General features: G+C 25.8%; 1 protein-coding gene across 3 annotated transcripts in view; it reads left to right on the top strand.

The window, feature by feature from the left end:
- LOC105835065 (adenylate cyclase type 2) overlaps positions 1–21,394 on the top strand; it is an 82,307-nt gene that overhangs the window by 36,260 nt on the left and 24,653 nt on the right. For all 3 annotated transcript variants that reach the window (XM_012678025.3, XM_012678024.3, XM_036283781.1), the window contains exons 2-6: positions 6,404–6,570; positions 10,674–11,000; positions 12,254–12,448; positions 14,412–14,518; positions 16,564–16,675. In XM_012678025.3, coding sequence (XP_012533479.1) covers positions 6,404–6,570; positions 10,674–11,000; positions 12,254–12,448; positions 14,412–14,518; positions 16,564–16,675 — 908 coding nt within the window. The remainder of the gene's footprint in view (positions 1–6,403; positions 6,571–10,673; positions 11,001–12,253; positions 12,449–14,411; positions 14,519–16,563; positions 16,676–21,394) is intronic.

Raw genomic sequence — 21,394 nt, 5'->3', positions numbered from 1 at the left:
TCTCCCCGTCTCTCCCGGTCTCTCCCCGTTTCTCTGCGTCTCTCCCGGTCTCTCCTCGTCTCTCCCCGTCTCTCTCCGTCTCCCCCTGTCTCACCCCATTTCTTCTGGTCTCTCCCGGTCTCTCTCGGTCTCTCCCCCGTCTTTCCCGGTCTCTCCCCATCTCTCCCCGTCTCAATGTGTCAAAATTTCAATAATATTAAACTATTTTTTACACCTTAATTATGCATAAAATAGTATGACATTAGTAATATTTTTCTAATATTATAAATATTATTACATACTTTTTTTTACTATTATATATTTTTAAATTTATTTTTGTATAGAAAAACATTTTTTAATTATTTTTATTTAATTATACTATTTATTTATTTAATGCTTGCACTTGATGCCTTTTCAAAATATGTAACATAATTAACAGTAACGTAATACCTAGAAATTTTTAAACATTGCTTAATTTTACATATTATAAAATGTTGACATTAATTTGCAAAGGTTTTCCAATAGTTTCCTGTATTATTTACGCTTTGTAATCTCATTTAATTTTGTAGACAAGCACGCCCAATATATATTTGACATTTTTAAAATATTCTTTCTTCTCACGCATATCATTCGCATATCGAGTTTCTATCAACACGAATTATCGATTGAACTTTATCACGAGGTACTGAAGTCTTGAGAGTTACTAATTTAGGAATAATTATGAATATAATCAAAATTGTTCTTTTCTTCTATTTTAAAATAAAATATATTTATTCACAATAAAAGTGTTAGGTTTCTCATGAAAATGGTAGAAGGCGAAGCAGAGAGAAATGTTTTAGGAGAGGCATAATAAAAGCAATTCAATTTGCCCTTACAGCTCGACACGCACTCCTTTTGTCATGCAAAATTGCACAAATGCAATATTCATTTAATGCATTATTGTCTCACAATATTAAACGAGATTCTATCACTATTATTATATTGTACAAAAATAATTATTTAAAAATTATTTCTTTTTTTAGAAAAAAAATATATTATGTAAAATACAAACACGCACTCTGTACGAAAGATTTTATATTAAAAGCTAACTAGTGCTAATTTATGGTTATTAGTTCAATTTAATATAATTATTATACTTGTATCTTGTTGTATTTGTTGTATTATATGTAATAATAAGCACTAAATTTTAAAAAGTTAATAGTTATACAGCATTGTTCGATACATAATAGTTATACTACTATTTGATTTTACTATATAAATTTTAAATTGATCTTATAAAGCAATTTTTAAACCAAAAATGTGACCTATCAGATTAGTTAAAAAGTTCTGTCATATTTTATGCAAAAAAGAAAAAATTATTTTTTAATAGAAAGCGTTATTTTTATTATAATTAAATAATTATCAAATAATTATAATCAAATAGTTATTTAATGACCTCCTCTAATTAATCTACAAACTTGAAAATTCTATCTTTGAAAAAAGCATTAGTCTTAGAATCAAAGAAAAGATCCAACAAGTAGAACTACTACTCAAAACACGAAAAGACTTTTTGACTAATCAATACAAAGCTTGGCGCGCCTAGGTTGTACTAAAATACAATTACGTATGAAAAACATAAATAAATGTACATTTTTATTGTAAGAGAAAATTCCCTCTGAGTAAAAATTATCTCAAATATCTGTGAAGAAACATACTTTTAGCTGTTTTCTTGCTCACATTTGTCTGATCAAGCTAAAAATGTTTAACAAATATTTTTTAATATACATGCAGAAAATATAATTATCTTTTTAATTTCTTAAATTAAACTTCTATCATGTGTAAGTTCAATATCGTTGAGCTTTCAAAATATTTTAATATATGCACTATTTTTGTTATTTTATAAGTTATCAAACTTAAAATTATACTATATATTGGCCGTGGCATGTAGTCATTAAACAAGGTGAAAGTATTGTGATCACATTATTTGAAAGTATTGCTCTTACAAAATTTTATTATTATTTTATTTTTTATTTTGAAGCATATGTTTAATGCTGGAAACGTTAAAAAATATAAACTACAACTACCAAATAGATTTTTAGATAGCTTTTGATATAATATATTGGAATCGTAAAAGTTAAAAAATTCGATTTACTTAGAAAACACCAAAGAAGATTAAAAGATAGCATTTACGAATAATACTCTGTAATTTAATTATATATACTGTCACGAACTGGGCAGTAATGTCTGTTTTTGGGTCAATACATTTAAGTACTTTACTCGTGATTGGACAGGTTTGTGAGATTATTTTTCTTCAAAAAGATATCAAATTTTTTAAGTTTTATGTCGTGAATCGAATTTTTCAATAATTTTGAAATTTGGAAAATCGACTTTAAAATCTATCTTTTTTAATTTATGTTCGGAAGAATTTTTTATGAGTTAATTTATTCACAGGCTTGCTAAAATCAATTTTAAGTTAATTTAAATTTTGAAGTTTGGATGTGTTTATAAATATTTTTCATACAATATTTTTATACAATAAATTTTTTTAATAAAAAATGCTAAAACTGCATGATTACATTATTTTCAGCTGTATAAATTAATAAAAAATTTACATCAGTTGTATCTGATTGTCTAAAATACTGTATAGCATGTACTAAACAAGATGTAACCTTTTAATTTTTGTTTATGTTATTTATTTCTCACGTTATACTTTATTTTTTTGTTAGTAAATGTCCACACATTAAATAAAACTGTAAAATATTGAAAAGGTATTAAAAGATTAGATTTAGGTAACCGGTACGCATTCAGTAACTTTGCCCTATATAAAACATCTATACATGTACAAAGCGCAACAAATAAAATTAATGAAATTGCATCTTGGCTATAGCGGCTGTAACTTTGAACTTACACGAGTTTAGTTTACAAGTAATTTCAAGGGGATCAGATATAAATCAAAGTAGCTGAGGAACTCAACTGTGAAGTTAGTCTTGAAATTAGTTTAATAGACGAATTTTGAAAGTTAATTTAATATTTGTAAAGTCACATTTATAATAACAATACAAAAGTAATTAAAGAATTCATTTGTTAAATTTGTTTTACTATAAATACTTAAGTTTGAATTCCTTTTTGCGAATGATTAATCATATCTTGGGAAAAAATTTTACATTTATTAAAAATGTAAATATTATACATATTACACAGTTTCAAAATTTCAAATTATAACATTTAAAAATTATAAAAACAATTACAGATTATTTTATATTGTATTTGAAGACAATATTATAAATCTAGCAACAATTTCTTACCTAGATTAAATATTATTTTAATAAAAAATAGAAACATGCTTTAACGAGAAAGTGTAATAAAAAATAATGACAAGAATTTGAAGTTTTTTATATAAATACTTTAAGCTTATATAAATACTTCAAATATATAAACACTTTATTATTAAAAATAATATATGTGACGTTTTATTGCAATTTAAATTAGTTGTTCTTTAAATAAAACAAAATGTATCCCTAAATTTTTTTTATTACTTCTAAATGCAATAATATAGAAGTGAGATATATGGCTACTCATGTATGGAACATACAACGCTAGATAATTTACAAATAATTCTTATATAAATAAGACGTAAAGTGACTTAGTAACTTATTAAAAGTGTTTATCAAGTTTATTAGGGAATAAAAACAGTACGCGAGAGAATTTTCTCTTAAAATTTACCCTCAAAATCTAGTAATTGTGGGATAATGTGTGACTTCGAGGAATTTTTACTATATTTTTTAGTAAATTTTACTATCTTTTAGTAAATTTTACTAAAGGTATAGTAAGCTTTACTATACTTTTAGTAAATTTTACTTAAAAGTATAGTAAGATTTCTCAAGGTCATACATTATCTTACAATTACCAGATTTTGAGGGTAAATTTTAAGAGAAAATTCTCTGCGTGTAAAAATATAAACTAAGTAATAAAAATATAATATGAAACATACAGATAAATGTAGCGCACTTTGTGCTTTACGCAGACGGAAGTATTACCTTTCAAGTACAAAACCTCTGTACCATGACAAAAATTCTTTGCGCTAAAAATATTGTATTATGTTTTAAATAGATGGAATATAGAAAATATTATGTTAAAAAAAGAATACAACAGCTAAACTTATATTTTGCTGTATTTTATCTTTTACTGTCTCTTTACATTTATGTATAGTAAAATAATTGTTAAATATTTTACACTGCTTACCGTAATTATTTTACTTTTTTAGTAGATTATTGTAATACATAATTAAGCTACTACAATAATAAATCGATTCAACTTACGATGATTTCATGAATATTAACAGTAAAGAATTTAAATTACAATAGTAATATAACACAAAGGTATCATATAATAAAGTGGCGAGCAAATCATCTTTTTTTAACTTTTATGGCGTAAATTCTTATGCGGCGGAAATCTCAGAGTTATCCTGTATTTTACAATATTTTATACTAAATATAAAATTTGATAATAAAACACTATGCTTTTTTTAAACAAAATCAATTTTTTAATTTATTTCAATGAAGCGATTACATTACTATTTCTGTTACTTTTTGATCTATTAATTAAGTAGTGCCGTTATATTTTTATAATCTTAACATCCTAAGTAGAGATATCTTTTAATTTTGAGTCAAGAATTGATGATTGAATAATATATTGATGATTTGGAAATGTTAAGTCTAATTTAAAATATTGACTGTTAATAAAATTATTGTACAAAATGTAAATGCGAGGTCAAATATTTCTTCTAATAATAAAATAATCTATGAAAGTCCTATATTATTGGTGATACTTTAAATTACGACACATATGTACATCCTTAATAATAACATCAAAGATGTTAACGAAATAATAAAACGAATAATACTCACTGTCATAACTATATAACGTAAGTATTGTTTATGTTTAGATTATTAATTAAACTATTCTTATGACTGGAGTGTCCCACAATGTAAGGTCATAGAGTAATTAGTTATAGTTCTACATTACGATAGAAACCTTTTCCTTCAAACTGAAGTCAGAATTATTAAATTAGTAATTCCTCGTTGGATTATGCAATATAGTATTAGAATTTATTACTGCATATTATATACATGTTGCAAGAACAAACAGTGTGTCTCTAAGCCACCAATGTTGTGATATTAATTAATATCTCTCTCTCTCTCTCTCTCTCTCTCTCTCTCTCTCTCTCTCTCTCACTCTCATGTTTACATTTCTTACGTTTATATAAAGTGTATATAAAGATATTCATTAAATGAAAAGCGAAATGAGAAGTTTGTGCAAATATTTCATTTTGTTATTATTGAAGCATAATATACATGAAAAAAATTTTCTCTTAGAAATTGTTCTTAAAATTATGGTAAAATTATTAAAAAATATAATATTTTGAAAAATTTTATACGATTTCTCTAATTTATTATTATTTACTATTATAAAAAATAATTTTATTAAATAATTTTGTTGAATTTTATTAAAAATTATAGCAAAAGTCCTTTATAATACAATATTATCTCACGAGTACAATAATTTTAAATGTACATACACAGTCTAAGAAAAAAATTTTTTTTTAATAATTTTTACGCATATACACACTTATAATGCTCCCGATGGTATAATATTTATTAAATTGTATGGAGAATTAACTAAAAGTATATATTTGAATATATACTTAATTATGTATAAGAATTGCATATATTAAGAATGCAATTATATTTTTTTATATCATCACGTTTTAAAGAAAAATTAATTTTTTGTTCTTTTATTTAAAGTAGTATATTATATAACGAGAGCGTAAAGAATTGGTCTTTTGTGTATGAATGCAGGAAATGGACGTACGAGCCAAAGGCAAGCCGAAGGCATAAGAGGCCATTATGCGCGTGTTGCATACCGTATTTTTTGTTATCCATGCGTCGATGTGTGGTCCCTTGAATGTCTTAGGTTCTCGCAAATTGACAGGTTAGCCAAGGTTAGATTCGCGAGAATGACGAAGCGTCGCGCGGTCATTTTTGGGAGAGTTATCATGTGCGTATCGTGAGATGACGTGCATGCACGTGCTGAAATGATCGAACGTACTGAAAAATTCGTGCTAAAATGTTTTTTGCCATGATTCACGCCATCTATTATTAGAAGACAAGAACTGTGCAACAATATTAAAGCGCTGAAATCGGCGACTTTACTTACAAAAGTGACATAAAAGGGATCAATTTGCATATGTAACAAAAAATTTTAATACTATTATTATCAAAAACAATTATATATTATGTTGTTTTTTGGATTATAAAAAATATTAAAATAAAAAAACTTATAATAGTTAAAATAATGATTGTTAAATAGAACATATTAGTTTTAATTTGATATTGTTTGATATTGTTTTTTTGTTTATGCGATATGTAAACGATATTTTTTTCAGAGAGTCTTGGCGATACTACTGGCGACGATGCTGGCGTTAAAGAACTTCAGGAACTTCGCGACAAATATGAGGGAAAACTGACAGCGTCTCTCTACACAGGAACACTCTTTGTCGCCGCCGTTGCTTCGTTGATCGCTCTAGGAGCTCTTTGCTTCACCAACTATCATGTAAGTATCATTAATAATCCTCCCTTAAATTAAAAATATCATGTATTTACTTTTACATTGATCAAACAATAATTAATTACTTGAAATTAGGGAAAATTCAAAGACATTTCTGTTATATTAATTTTTGTTGTATTGTCTAATTAGAATTTTACAAATTTAGAACAAAAAATTTTTTTTTTTAGAGTTGAGCCTAACATATAAATAATTTATATTACACGTCTACACTAAAAAAAAATTCTTTCAAAACAAATAAATGCATTTTCTTGAAACAGAGATTTCTTTGATTCAAGTAAATATTTCTTTCATAGCAATAAAGAATGGCTTGTAAATGAATATTTTATTGGTGTAAGTAAATTACTTCATATATTTCGATTTTGTTCTAAGTGATGACTAATGACATGTATACTGTATAGTATCACTAAATTGAAATAAATCATTTCTTTGCAAGAAACTCGAGTTTTTTATGAGTAATATCACGTAAAAACAAATATTTTGTTGGACGAAGAAAATTATTTATTTGTAATAAGAAACCTAATGTTCTTGAATAAATAAAAATATTTTTAAATATTTTCTTGAACAAAAGAAATACTGTATTTGCAATAAAAAAGCTAATGCAGTTGAATAAATAAAAGTACTTTTAAAAAAGCCAAAGCCCATTCGACGCATCTAAATAATTATTTGGTTAATTGTAGTAAATATCTGCGTTGATAGTAGTAAATATTTTCTTACTTAAACCAAATATTTTCTTCTTTTAACAAAATATTTTTTTGTAATCAAGATTTACATAAACAAATATTTGATTTATCTTACTAAATATTTTATCTGCGTTTACTAACATCTGCGTTGATGTTAGTAAATAATTTTTTGATTCTTGAAAATAAATATTTTATAAATGTTTCAAAAAATTATAGTTGCTAGGAATTAGTAAATATGTTTTAAAGATCTTTCAAAGACATAATTTTTTGGAGGTAATTAAAATTTAAAAAAAATTTTTTTAATGTACAATGTAAATTATAAATGTAAATGTAAATTATATGAACTACGTTTTACATGCTATTTATGTAAACAATCTATGAATTATCAAAGATATTGATTTTATCAAAAATGGGATTATGTTCTGTTGTTTTTTAATTTTTTTAAAATACATTTTTTAATTTATGTATATTAATGTTTTATTAACATTAAAATCTCAAGTATATTAATACTCTTATAATTTAGTTATATTATTCTGTGTTGTGTTATCTAATTTATAATAATCTACATTGCTTGTATTGTCTACATGAAGAAAGGCAAATGAATTCATGTAAGAATAACGTAAATAATACGTAATCCATGTAGACATAATCTTGAAATGTACGACACCATTCTGTTTTTTCTTTTTTCATACTTTCATACTTTTGTACTTTTTTTGCAGCCCCAATTCTCTTTCACTTCGATTTACCATCAAAAAGAATATATTTAAAATACTTCTCTACTGAAGAGTACGTCTCATTATGTCTTATTCTCACTATTAATCGCTATTCTCAACAATCAATACTTATTATTAAAATGTTCAAGTTTTCCCTAAGTTAGTGCATTACATTACCTTTCGAGAGCAGAGGTTACAAGATGATGTTCCACGTTGTAATTAATTTTCAATTAAAACTCTATCTAGTACTCCTTTGTAATGGGTCGATATTGGTCCAAGGTTACCGGCAGCATGTATAAATATTCTTCGTGAACTTGTCCTGAAATCAAAAACCACAGAGCGTTAACTGAGCCGAAGATTAATATTGATATCGCAAGTGTAAAGAGCCCAAGGCAACGTGCGGAAGCGCTGTTCAAACCCATAGATTCAGGAAGAATACATAAAACGTCATGCCCCAGAATTAGATCCGAGGATGGACAGTGTTGATCCTTTCGAGCCAGCTATTCGCAAAGCACGTCCGAAAATTGATAACGTTATTTATCTCACCTGATCGAAAAGTTTTTCTCGCATTTTATCAACATGAAAGAGTGACACGGAAACAAGATCGATTATCGATGAGACAAATTTGTGTGGAAAAAAGAGAAAAAAAAGGATTGAACAAAATTACAAATGTTTGAAAAATAGACACTTTGATAAGTATTGACGGAAAAATTTGGTAAAATTTTATAAACATTTAAAATACTTATTTGATATTTATTTATCTACATTTTTGTTTGTTTCGTTATTCTGCATTTTGTTTTATGTTTCGTCAAAGGTGACTTTTCTCCGACAACATAACTCACAGTTTTTAATTTTTTCTGCTCGTTATTCTACGCTAGCAAAAATATCGTGGATACAAAATCTGCTTAAATTAAGTTTAGTTAAATATTAATATTTAAATATTAAAACTGACAGACGCACGTTAGATCCCAAACAGCAATCTCGTCCTCTCCGCGGATTTTTGTTTGTGTGTTATTATATCATGCGGATTTATATTATATCCGTACTCAAAGCTTCTGACACATTCTCATACTTTCCGGGTTACTTTTAGATAAATTTGGTTTAATTAACATGTCTATCATTATTAGTAGTATGACATACACATATATAGATATATATATATATTTTACACACACACACACACACACACACACACACACACACACACACAGAGGAGGATGACTCGAGTATGACGTATACATATTTCATTTCCTTCTATATTATATGTCATAATTGAAGGATGCCACTTCGGATTCGGCAATCCGTTAGTGATTCGATCTTGTTGGAGTGAATATGAATTATCGATGTTATAGATTTCTATAGTATGGTGCGCTGAGAGAATTATTTCGAAGATAGTCGAAACGTTTGTATTTTATGTAGTTTATGTTTCATTAATTTTGAAAGAAGCAAATTTTACTATTAGCGGATTAATAACTGTATACTAATTAATCTGCCTAATTATAAGGCGATCGTGGAATGCCTTTGAAATTTCATCGAGGTTGATAATGTAGAGTCATTCATGCACATCATTAATGAGATCTTTTTTTCTAGGCTTTTAATCTTATTTCTAATTGCACAATATTGTTCCTGAAAGTTTTTTCTAGGCAACGGTACCATTTTATACATATAAACTGTAGATTTTTCGTATAAAACAAATATTGTCATTAGGTGACCAATAAATAACAATTTTTTAAAATTTATCAGAACAAATCCTACGTCGCCCCTTTCATTTTTGTGCGTACTTTAATCGTGTAAAAGGATTTTGCATTTTGTTATTCCAATTTGAAGATCTATGTTTGCAAAAAAATGTCGGTAACTCTGTCACTTCAGGATCCCCTTAACGCATTGTCAAATTTTGAAAATTCATTGTTATATTACATTACATTTGAGTTTTAAATATTAAAAGTCATGTTAAATGAGGTTTATATGTATAAAAAGAGAATAGAAAAACGCTTTTCTGAATAATCTCACTATTTTTATTAAAAATAGTATCATAACGATATTGATCTTACTTATGCTTAATCCAATAGATACATAATATTACATGTATAATAATTGTCATATAATTTAATAAATATTATCAATTGAAGCTTTCGCAATATTTGCGCTAAAATAATTTGCTATAAAGTTACAGTTTGTCAAAATAAAATTTTTTAATAATATTTGTCAAAAATACTTTGAAATGTAAATGTTTTATATTTATTATATAGAGATTTCAAAAACTGTTTGATTTTTATTTAAAATTTTGCCATGCTGAATGTAATATATTTCACATTACAATATATTTCTACATTATAATTTTAGAATAATTGTATATTTTTTAAGCATTTATATAGATTAATTATACTTCTAAATATTTTGTACATAAAATATTAAAATAGTTAAAATACTTTTTTTGATTATTGAACAAGTTGTTTTTAAATTTAATTTTGCAAATATACTGAGATAATTTGCTATATCATTGTAGCTTTGCCGAAATATTACTTCAAAATTAATTGCGTGAATAATTATTAATTTTATAAAAATATTTTTCTAAATTATTATATTTACATTTATTTCTAAATATACCTATAATTTTTATGATTTGTCATATAATTAAATTTTGTCATATAATTTAATAAATATTAATTTATCGGGTCATTGATTTATTTTTCAGGAGTCCCATGTGATTCTACCCTTGTCGGCATTGACAACTATGCTCGTCATCTCTTTGACATTTTTAGTGGTCACGCAATTACCTTCGACTATGATGTCCAAACGGTCCAGGATTTTAATAGGTTTAACATCTTCCGCCATACTCGGTTTAGGAATTTTAATATTAAAAGGTGTTTTACCCTTGTTCGCCTGCATCCTATCAATAATCGCCATTCTACCTAAAATGAGGTGGCAAGTACCGCTCATCATCGGCTGCATTCTAGCCCTCGCGCACGTTTCAAGAAGACTTATTTTCGACGATCTAACGAGCTATTACAATATGATTCAGGTAAATATATAGTTGAAAATTAAGTTAAAAATAATATCTATTTCATAATCTTTCTGTTATTGTACAAAAAATAATGAAATAGTGCAGATTATTATAAAAATAGATTTTTTTCTCTTACATCACTAAATACATCGCTTCTTCTCTTAACATTTTACTTAACTTTAACTATTTTACATTAGATTAATTGGTTTTACGAACCTTTGACGTTGATTAATAACATTTTTTAACTACTTAAATCTCCCAAGTTTGATTATTATTACCATTTCGAAACTTAGATTACATTTTTTTTAATCTCAAGAACATGCATTAAATAAATTATTATACCTTAATTTATACGGACGTAAATGTTTGCATCTATTGGTTATTTCTTTCTTAATTTGTTTCATATTTTATAATGTAGTTCTGTCTGAAAATGTTGTGACCTTGTTTTTTTAACTTTCTTTCAACCTTGAACTTTCACTGTCGACCATTGTAGACAATCGTTTCTATCGAATATTTTAACACATTATCCAGTAAGCAAGAAGCATTGAAGTAACATTTAGAAATATTTTGTTTTTGTTTTACATTTTAAAATAGTATTTTGTAAACATTTTAAAAAAATTATTTAATAACAATTTTTGTCGAAACATTATCTCTGTTTTATCATATATTAAAGTTTGTTTATATTTATATTTTATAACATTAAATGACATATTTGATTACTACATACAAATTGTTATGTTTATAACATATAATAGTAATAATTTTACTAGTCACCTATTAAATAAACATAAAATTGTCTATTTTATGATCTAATTATTTTTGAATGTAAAAATTATTCAATACCTAATATTTTTGTAATAAATCTTAGATACACATACGAACACAGTTGTGTCGGCTCTTGTAAGCATTATATTTTTTTGATTTGTAAGTTATTATATTTGTTAATAAATTAACACTACAAACAGACTCTATGAGTTAAAACTGTACTGTTCCTAATATATTATTAATTTTACATTTTTTATTGGTTATCTAGAATTTTTGTTCTCTATTACTATTTTTACTGTTTTTTCATTATTGCATATTTATATCTACATACGCAACACGATAAATATAAATATTTAATAATAATTTATAACTCCCTTGTTTTTATATTACATAAAATCTTACAGAAATAATTGTTTCTACAACTAAAAAATGTAAAACACAAAAATATGTTTCAATAAATGAGTATACAACATTAGTAATCTTAGAAAAATATTCTTTTTTGAAAGATTATTGTGGAGATCTTATTTCTGCTGGCCGCTATCCTCGCAGGCATGTACTACAGAATTTTAACAATGATGGCTCACCGCAAGACTTTTTCCGGCACGAAGACGGTGATCGAATCGCGTATTAAACTTGAATGCGAGAGGGAGCAACAGGAACAGTTATTGCTCAGCGTTATTCCAGCCTACATTGCGGCTGAGGTGAGTAATAAAAGTAATAAAAATGTATTATACTCTATAATCTAATTAAAATCTCAATTACGATCCATCACGAAAACATCCGCGTTAAATTTTTTACTGTGCACGCACAAATGTATAATGAAAAACTTTTCATTATTGTATTCGTTCATCAATCGATTAACGATTTAAGTAAATTGTAAATTTTGACTTTTGACTATATTTTATCGCGGAATTAATTTAATGAAATCGTGCGAGGGATGAAATACGTAGGCGTGCTTCTTGTGAAAAGGCAAGCAGTTTTCCAGATATAAAAGAAAAGTTCATGTGCGCGATTTTCTGAACGATTGTTTACATCATACTTTCCGTATACTTTCAATCTGTGTGCAATTACATGACGGAGATCGATTTGAGAAATATCGTATTGCAATAAAAATCAGATGGCAACTTTTGCGAGCAAGTTCCCGAAAGTAATTAACGATTCGCGCTAAAATTTTCTGTGAAATTAGAGTAAAATTTATAGTAGCTTTACTTGAAATGAGAGTCGAAGAGAAGATGCACAGTTGGGCAGCATTATAGAAAAAATTTTACATTGATTATTTGAAATCCTTGGATGAAGTGATCAATTCGGAAGGGTTTGTTTTGATTGCATCAATTACATCTTCAAACATTGATTATTGTACATCTATGTGTCTGCCAGAGAATTTTATTTCAGTATTTAATATTTACATATTATTATAATTAATATATTAATATATAATTGTATAATATTATAATAAATAATAATAATAATTAATAGTGTAATTACATAATATAGCGAGAATGACACATTTGAGAAGTGTTGAAAATTCCTTTATTAGAGCTTAATGAGTAATCAATATTTTATTTTAGGCACATATTTGATGCTTCTTTTTGTCACAACAAATTATTTAATTTAAATTTTAAATATTAAAGATGTTTCTGTTAAATATATTCACTTTTAGTAAGCTGCGACATTTTTCAACCTCTCAAGCAATTCTTATTGCTTGAGAAATTTGGAAGAAGTATTAAGAAAGATTAAAAGTTTTATTCATTACCATTATTGATAATGGTGGACGTCATTAAAGGTGTTTTATAAAGCTTCAAAGTCAAAGTCGGAAAATTGTTAATGGAAATTTGTTAATGTGAGCGTATCTTGAGAATTATTTTCAATATGCCATTCTTTTACTCTCAATTGTTACTCATTTGTATAAAATTTTATAATTTTGTGACAAATAATTCGGAAGTTGTGATGATTAAAATATTAATTTTTTTTATTATTTAATTCCTTTTTTTACGAAAATTTCACATATTTTTTACGAGATGATTGTTTTCTTTTCTTTAAAAAAGCTTGTTAAAAAATTATATAATGTAGACTTAAAAATTTACAAGAGCTAATGACTCTATACATATATATGTATTATATACATATTATAATTGTTTTTATAATATTTATTATATATGTAACAGAAATATATGAGACAGACATTTGTTGGGAAAATCTTAATGAATAGATTTTACTATTTTAATTACGCTTTTATTTTCAAGTAATATTTTCTTATACTTACAAACAAGATGATTTCTAATAACCTTTACAATGCAGAACAAATTTGTTTATTGAAATTGATTGCAATTTGGATTCTGATTATTTTCGACTAATGCAAATACAAATATCACGTGAATACTAAATACCATGTAATAATTATTTATCAGTGACATGAATAATTCGTTTTGAATGAATGATTTATGTGTTAATCTATTAATCAAAAACTATGATACATAATGTCTTGTCGATGGGATGTTGCATGACAGACACATTTAATATGCCATAAGAGTATATAGACAGTACATCGGATAGTTAATATATTTATTACAAAACTACACAGCCATAATAACAGTAACATATTTACACATGGCATTTATATCAAAAGAAATATTAATTCTAATTCAACATAATCTGCTATTGCAGGTAAAGAGAAGTATAATGTTGAAAATGGCAGATGCTTGTCAGGAGGCTAATAAGCACAAGCAAACCACTTTCCAAGAGATGTACGTACAACGACATAATAACGTAAGGTAATTACATATATATTAAAAATAGATTTTTATACATATTTAAAATTTTTATAATATACATATTTATATGATCGTAACGAAGCACAGACCTCCGTAATGATTACAAAATATTAACATCCCAGACAATACAACATCCGATTTTGGTCTTTATTTTATCTAAATATTCATGTACATGCAAATGTTTTAAGACCATACGTTAGTAGACGGTCAGAATAGATATATATTTGGACGTTTTGTTTAATGTTTATTTTACGTACGTTTGAAAAAAATTCTTACCTAAAAACATTCTTGTAGAATAATTATTAATTCTTTTTGACATGTAATAGCAATGATAGATGAAAGAAGAATAGATGAGAGATGTTATGAGAAAAACATTTTCTTGAGAATTGGCCTATATCAAATCCAAAATTCTCACAAGTTTATGAACTTTAGCTGTCTCATCTCTTTGTTGTCTCAATAAAGCAAGATGAAGAATAAATAAAAAGGACAAACGCGCCTTTTAACATTGAATGATAATATAAAGATTGTGTATTAAAATGTATTAAAATTATCTGAAATTTTTTAAATAAAATCTTTAATTTTTATTGCACATTCTAATAGTTGACATTAGAATGTCAAAACAATGATGACATGAGTTTTTTCAATCGTTTATTTTATTAATATGATCATTTAACAATCAGAAATTTTTGGTTTTAAAATATGTACTGTATAATATTTAAAAACTAAACAGACTAAAATTGGACTTATTTCAATCATTTAAACAATTTTTTTTTATAGGTGTAGGTGGAATGTTTGTTTTTGATGCACTTGAATTTACTTTCTTAGCAATTTATTAATTGCACAAAATATAATAACAAATTAATATTTGTGCAATGACATTGTAACAATACAGGACTTTAAGATTATTAAAAGTGACAGAATAGCTTTATTAATTTATTATAATATTTTATGCAATTAGTAAATTGTTAACAAATTAATTTTAATTTGCATTATAAAAAACCATTCTACTACACTTATCTTATTAAAAAAATTTTTTAATGATTGAAATAAGTCTAATTTTGACTCGTTTAATATTTAAAATGGACATTTTTATGATGTCCCCCAAAATAACGGGATGTTTTTAAAATGTCTTAAAGATGTTTAAGAATTTGATTCGGATATTTTAAATATATATAGAACGTCAAAAAGATTTTTTAACACGTCTGTATGCTGTCTAGGATTAAATGATATGTATATTCTTGTTATTAAATCCAAAATAAATAATAATTTTTATTTTATAAAAAAATTAATTTAAATCAATTACTTTTTTGTTACTTTTGTACAATTTCTTGTTCATGCAAACATTTGCTCGAATCGATTTATAACAAGAAAGATAATGTATAAAAATAAGTTAAAGTGTCGCTTCGCAAGGTCAAGAACGGGAATAATTTAATCATAATCAGTGTATTTAGAAGGCCACGCGTATTTAGTTGTGCCGAGGATTATATGGGTCGAGGATGGTGGCAAGGAATATTGATTGCATTGAAATAAACGCACGCTGCACGTGTCGCACATCGCCTTTGGTCGCCTGTCCTTTATTTATTCATCGATCTAGCAATGCATCTGAATTTAAATCGTACGATCGTTCGATTGTGCAGCATCCAGGATTCAATTGAGCGCACTTTAAATGTCAATCCATCAAAGACGAATTTTTCCTCAATATCCCTTTCTTTGAAGTACATCTTATAAGACGCTTCTGGGATTGATAAAAGATCATTCCATATATATATTAAAATTCTTTAACACACGCGCAAAGTGTGTGTTTAATAAATTAAATAATTTATTAAAACTATTTTACCTACTTTCTTATTCTGTTTATATAATAGGAATAATGTAAATAATATTATAAAGTATTTAATTATTGAATTTATAATAACATTTATAAGAACAATCTTAATTTTGTTAAATTTCTTTCTGTTTTATATAAATTTTTAGATTTTATTGAAAAATTTTACACAATACATAAAATATTTTTTTTTAACAAAATATCCTTTCTGATTGCATAGCATTCTGTACGCGGACATTGTCAACTTCACACCGCTTTCGGAACAGCTCTCGGCTTCCGATCTTGTGAAGACGCTCAACGAGCTCTTTGGTAGATTCGATCAAATAGCCCAGGTAAGAGAAAACATAAAAGTTACGTTAATTTTATTTATTTTTAATTGTTAAATGTAGTTTAAAGAAATAATTTTTTTCTTATACAATAAAACTTTTTCCTCGTTGCGTGTAAAAATTTGAATTTGTATTGGAAGCAATTTGGAAGAATATTTTTAATTTTTTTTTCTGTAAAAATTGTTTTATATAAGAAAAATAGTTAATTCTATTAACTTATACTTATTTAAGAAAATTTATTCTGTGAACAGTGTATCTATACTTGTGCTTTCTTGCTAATGTAAGTTTAAAATTTGTCATTGGCTACGAAGCTTTAAATCTAAAAAAAGTAAATTTAAAATATTTGTTGAATTTATTTCTGAAATTACATATGTAAATTTCAACATAAGATAAATTATATGAAATTGAACAGGTAAGTAAAGAAAGAGAGAGTCATATCCTGTGACCTGCAAAACTAGATTTCTTGCTACGTACATTATCGCCAATATTGTAGTCTAACCTAAGGTCGACCTATGGATCCATTAGTGCGAAGCGAATAAAATGTCTAAAACCTTTTACCTTTTACCAACAAGCAAGATGTGTGATCGCCTATCGCTTGTGCAAAGAGGAACATTGAAAGTGTGCTTTCAATTTGAGCGAGAATAATATTCGAACGTTTTAAATTCTCAAATTTAATAAAATTTATTCAGTAAAAATTATTCCATATAAAATGTGCAAACAGTTATTTTAGTATAACTCTAACGATATTAAATTCTCGAAGGGAGAAATTGTAATTTTAAATCAATCAAAATTCTTCCGTTTACAAACACAATTATTGAAAGGTTTAACTTGAAATTGAAAGAAAGTTTGTCACGTTAAACATTCGCAATTTAGAAAACTATCCGATATTTGTTTGCAGAATATTTTCGATTCTTGCTTATGCGTATTCATTTCCGTTTAAAGGTTCAAATACAATGTTTTTCACCAGCGTACAAATTGAATTTCCGTCCGTCAATATACGTTTAAATCGGAGTTCCTCGTTGACTAAATAAATTTCCGGGCTTGCGACTCGTTGTAACTGAATTTCCATCAAAAAAGCATAGAATGTATGCTCTTTTGCAAGTGTAGCAATTTTATTTATTTTATTTGTGCGTCATATTTACAATAACCTGTTGCAAGGACATTCTGTTAAGTACGTTTATCTAATAGTCAAATGGAAAAATTATCTCTTTTATAGAAAGTATAAAAATAGAAAATTTGCAAAATATTTATATATTTTAGATATAAAATGACATTAATTTTACGTATATACAAAATTTCTTTTATAGTTCCATAATTTTTTTCACAGTTATATTCTATTTGTTGATTTTTATTTATAGTTTTTTATTTTTTAATTAGAAATTTACTTATAAATATATGTATAATTCTAATAAACGCTTTCGTAATTATGAATTTCGCAAAGCTGAAAGTTAAGAGAACCACTTTAATTACAAATGGGATTTCTGTGTGATCACCAAAAAGTTTCATGAATATAAAGTTTTGGGGCAAATGCAATTTTCTAGTAAAATTATGAATGAGCAACCAATCTTTCATAAAACTTATTTAACACGAAATATATTTAAATAAAACATTTTTTATTTAAATTATTATTCCAATAAGTCAAATTTCTAATAAAATATATATGAATTGTTTTACATTTTTGCAAAAATGTAATACTAAAAAGGAATACTTTATTTTTCAAATACATTTAAAAATAATAATGAGAACAAATAAAAGAGAGAAATTTTTTTAAAAAGTGCTTTGAAATACGCATGAGATTTATAGAAATAGCCGAACTCTGTAGAAATAATAGATAACTTTAGTTAAAATAATAAACGAGATTGCAAAGTGCGGTGTGCTACGGTTACGCTTTTTTGACAAATATTGAATGTCGTTCAATCATGATAGAATGAAGATAAAAGGTTTCTCCGATTTGCAAAAATGTGCGCAATTTATTTCTCACTAACGACTATCCTCCATCTTTCTTTTTCTCGATTATAGCATCGATTTTATTTCGCGAAAATTTTATTTTTATGAAAAATAAAATACGTAAAGTAACATAAATGCATTAGCTTAACAAAATACTTAAAAATGTAAAAGAAATCTTCATAATATTGCTACATAAATCTTTTTATTTTCAATGAAAATCAATGGTTCGTAATATTTATTGATATGTAATATATTTTACGTAAAATTTAATATTGCATGAAAGAAAATGATGAAAGAAAAATGAAAATAATAAAATAATAAAGACAGATTCAGTGTTCTAATAGGGTGACTTAAATTGAAAAATTCCAAATATAGAGAAAATATAGTTTGCTTTATGTCGTCGTTTACACTTATTTCTCCGATTTTCTGCAAATTACGAAGCAGTTTTAAACTTAAACTAATATAGCTACAAACTAATAAAGCTATAAAAGACACAGTGTACAATATTGCGCGACCCTGTGTTCATAATCGGATGCCGCTTACATTCTTTCTCTTGGCAAAGAAAAAGCACGAACTTCTGCATCACGCTACATTAACGCGAAAAATTGCTTTTAGAACGACACAATAAAACACAATATTGAGCTCGAGTTCAATAATTCCCAAGTTCTTGAGAAATTGGCGCTTTGTCAGTGCATTTAGATTTAGATCAAGTAAAAATACTTTGAAAGCTAAAGAACATTTGCATACTTTTACAAAACTACAAAATTTACAATTTTTCCATCTCGTAGAATAAGACATTTTTATCATAAATGTCAACATTTAAATTTGTACCAAGAACACGCGAATATAACTTTGAACGTTTTCTAGCAAAAAACACAGTTGACACGGTGTAACGTAGTGAATCTATTCATTCTTGTTGTTTGTCAGTGTTAAACAAGGGTGAAATGACTCACTGTATTGCACCGTATCATTTAAGTTTCTTGCTCATGGAAAACATCTTTTATTGGTTTAGAGCTACATTAGTTCTATAATGGAAGAATTTTTTTATTTTTCTAGCTCGGAAATTCAAAAAATTATAAAACTTTAGCACAATATACATAGAGAATATAATAATATGTAATAAAGTATTTTTTTCCTCGCACTTATCTTAGACAGATAAAATCAAGTGGACCTAAAGATTGGCTAATTTTTTATTTTTATTATATTATTAAACATACTTAAGTAAATTTCAACGACCAACAATGAACTGGTACGGTTTTTGAAAGCAATTATTAAACAAACATATTTTGATAATTTTCTAATTAATAAGTCTTATTAAAAGAAGTAAATTTACTGTATAATATTTTGTTCTTTTTTTGTTGATAATAAAATAATAATAAATTAATAATAAAAAAACAATAAAATGTGGGCCAATTGTCAAGGGTTTATTTTATCTCTTCAGAATATAAGCTGTAAAAAAATAGTTCAGGATAACTCTATGTTTATAAAAGTTTTATAATTTTTGAATTTCCAAGTTGAAAATTTTTCTTTGTACACTTAAAACTACTCCCCCAAAGTAGTAGAGTGACGTTAAAAGATGACATCGAGTAGACCAAGATAGACATCACTATATCGTCTTTTAATGTCAGTTTGTCTTTTAATGTCTACTTGAATCTTTTCGCAGAGAAACGAAAGAACAAGTAAAAATAATAGATAAAATTACATTTCTCGTCTAACTTTTTTTTTAAATTACCTTGAAATACAAAATGTTTCTACATAATTATTTTTTTGCGCGTATAACTTTGAATTATTATACCAATGTATCAATGATTTTCTTTGAAAATAAAAAGATTTATAGTGTGATATTATGCCATGAAGATTTAATTTTTAACCTTGGATACTATAACATTTATTAAATTATAAAACAATTTTACATTATAACAAAAATTATATAATTGCAATTATATAAATTTATTTACAAAAATAGATATAGAAAAGTATTAATCTTTTGTAAAATATTAATAACTGTTTGCACAATTAATTGTGAAATAGTCTTTTGGCAAAACTATAATGATGTAACGAATTATTTTTGATAGTATATTTGCAAAATTAAATAAAGAAATTATTCAATAATTGAAAAAATATTATATTATATATAAAATGTTTAAAAATACAATAAATCCATATACATGTTTATAAAAATACATACTTCTAAATTATTTTTAAATATTGATACATTCTTGAAATATTCAGCATAACATTTTAAATAAAGAATTAATGGTTTTTTAAACAATTACAAAATAAAATTGGTACTTCAAATTTAGATTTGCCTAGTTTTTGATAAATATTGTTTGAAAATTTTAATCCGATAAAACTGCTGCGTATTATCAGCCAAAACTTATGGCGTATCTTCTTACCGCAATTATTCCGAAACTTTCGTCAATTTTTTAATGATATATACCATTATTGTATAATATTCGCTATATATCAAGAAATGTTTTAATTTCTTGTTATTATTTTGGCTAATACGTTTACTTTTAATTTTCGATAAAAATAAAATTTAATTTAATAATTTTACACATATTGCTGTGTGTTTGTACCGTTGTCATTTTTTTATTGTGTTAATATTTAATTTTTCTGTTCCTTTTATTTCTTGTTATTAAAAATTATTTTTAAACAGGTCAACATTACGACAGGTCTCAGTAACTCACCAAAGTTAATATCAACGAACATTTATGTGGGACATATTTTCAATATCAAAGAGGGTCGAGGCATGCATCCGCAAGCGGATTTTAAAAC

This window comes from Monomorium pharaonis, chromosome 3 (genome assembly GCF_013373865.1).
Source record: "Monomorium pharaonis isolate MP-MQ-018 chromosome 3, ASM1337386v2, whole genome shotgun sequence".
NCBI classification, from domain to species: domain Eukaryota; kingdom Metazoa; phylum Arthropoda; class Insecta; order Hymenoptera; family Formicidae; genus Monomorium; species Monomorium pharaonis.
This window is presented reverse-complemented; position numbering and strand designations above follow the sequence as displayed.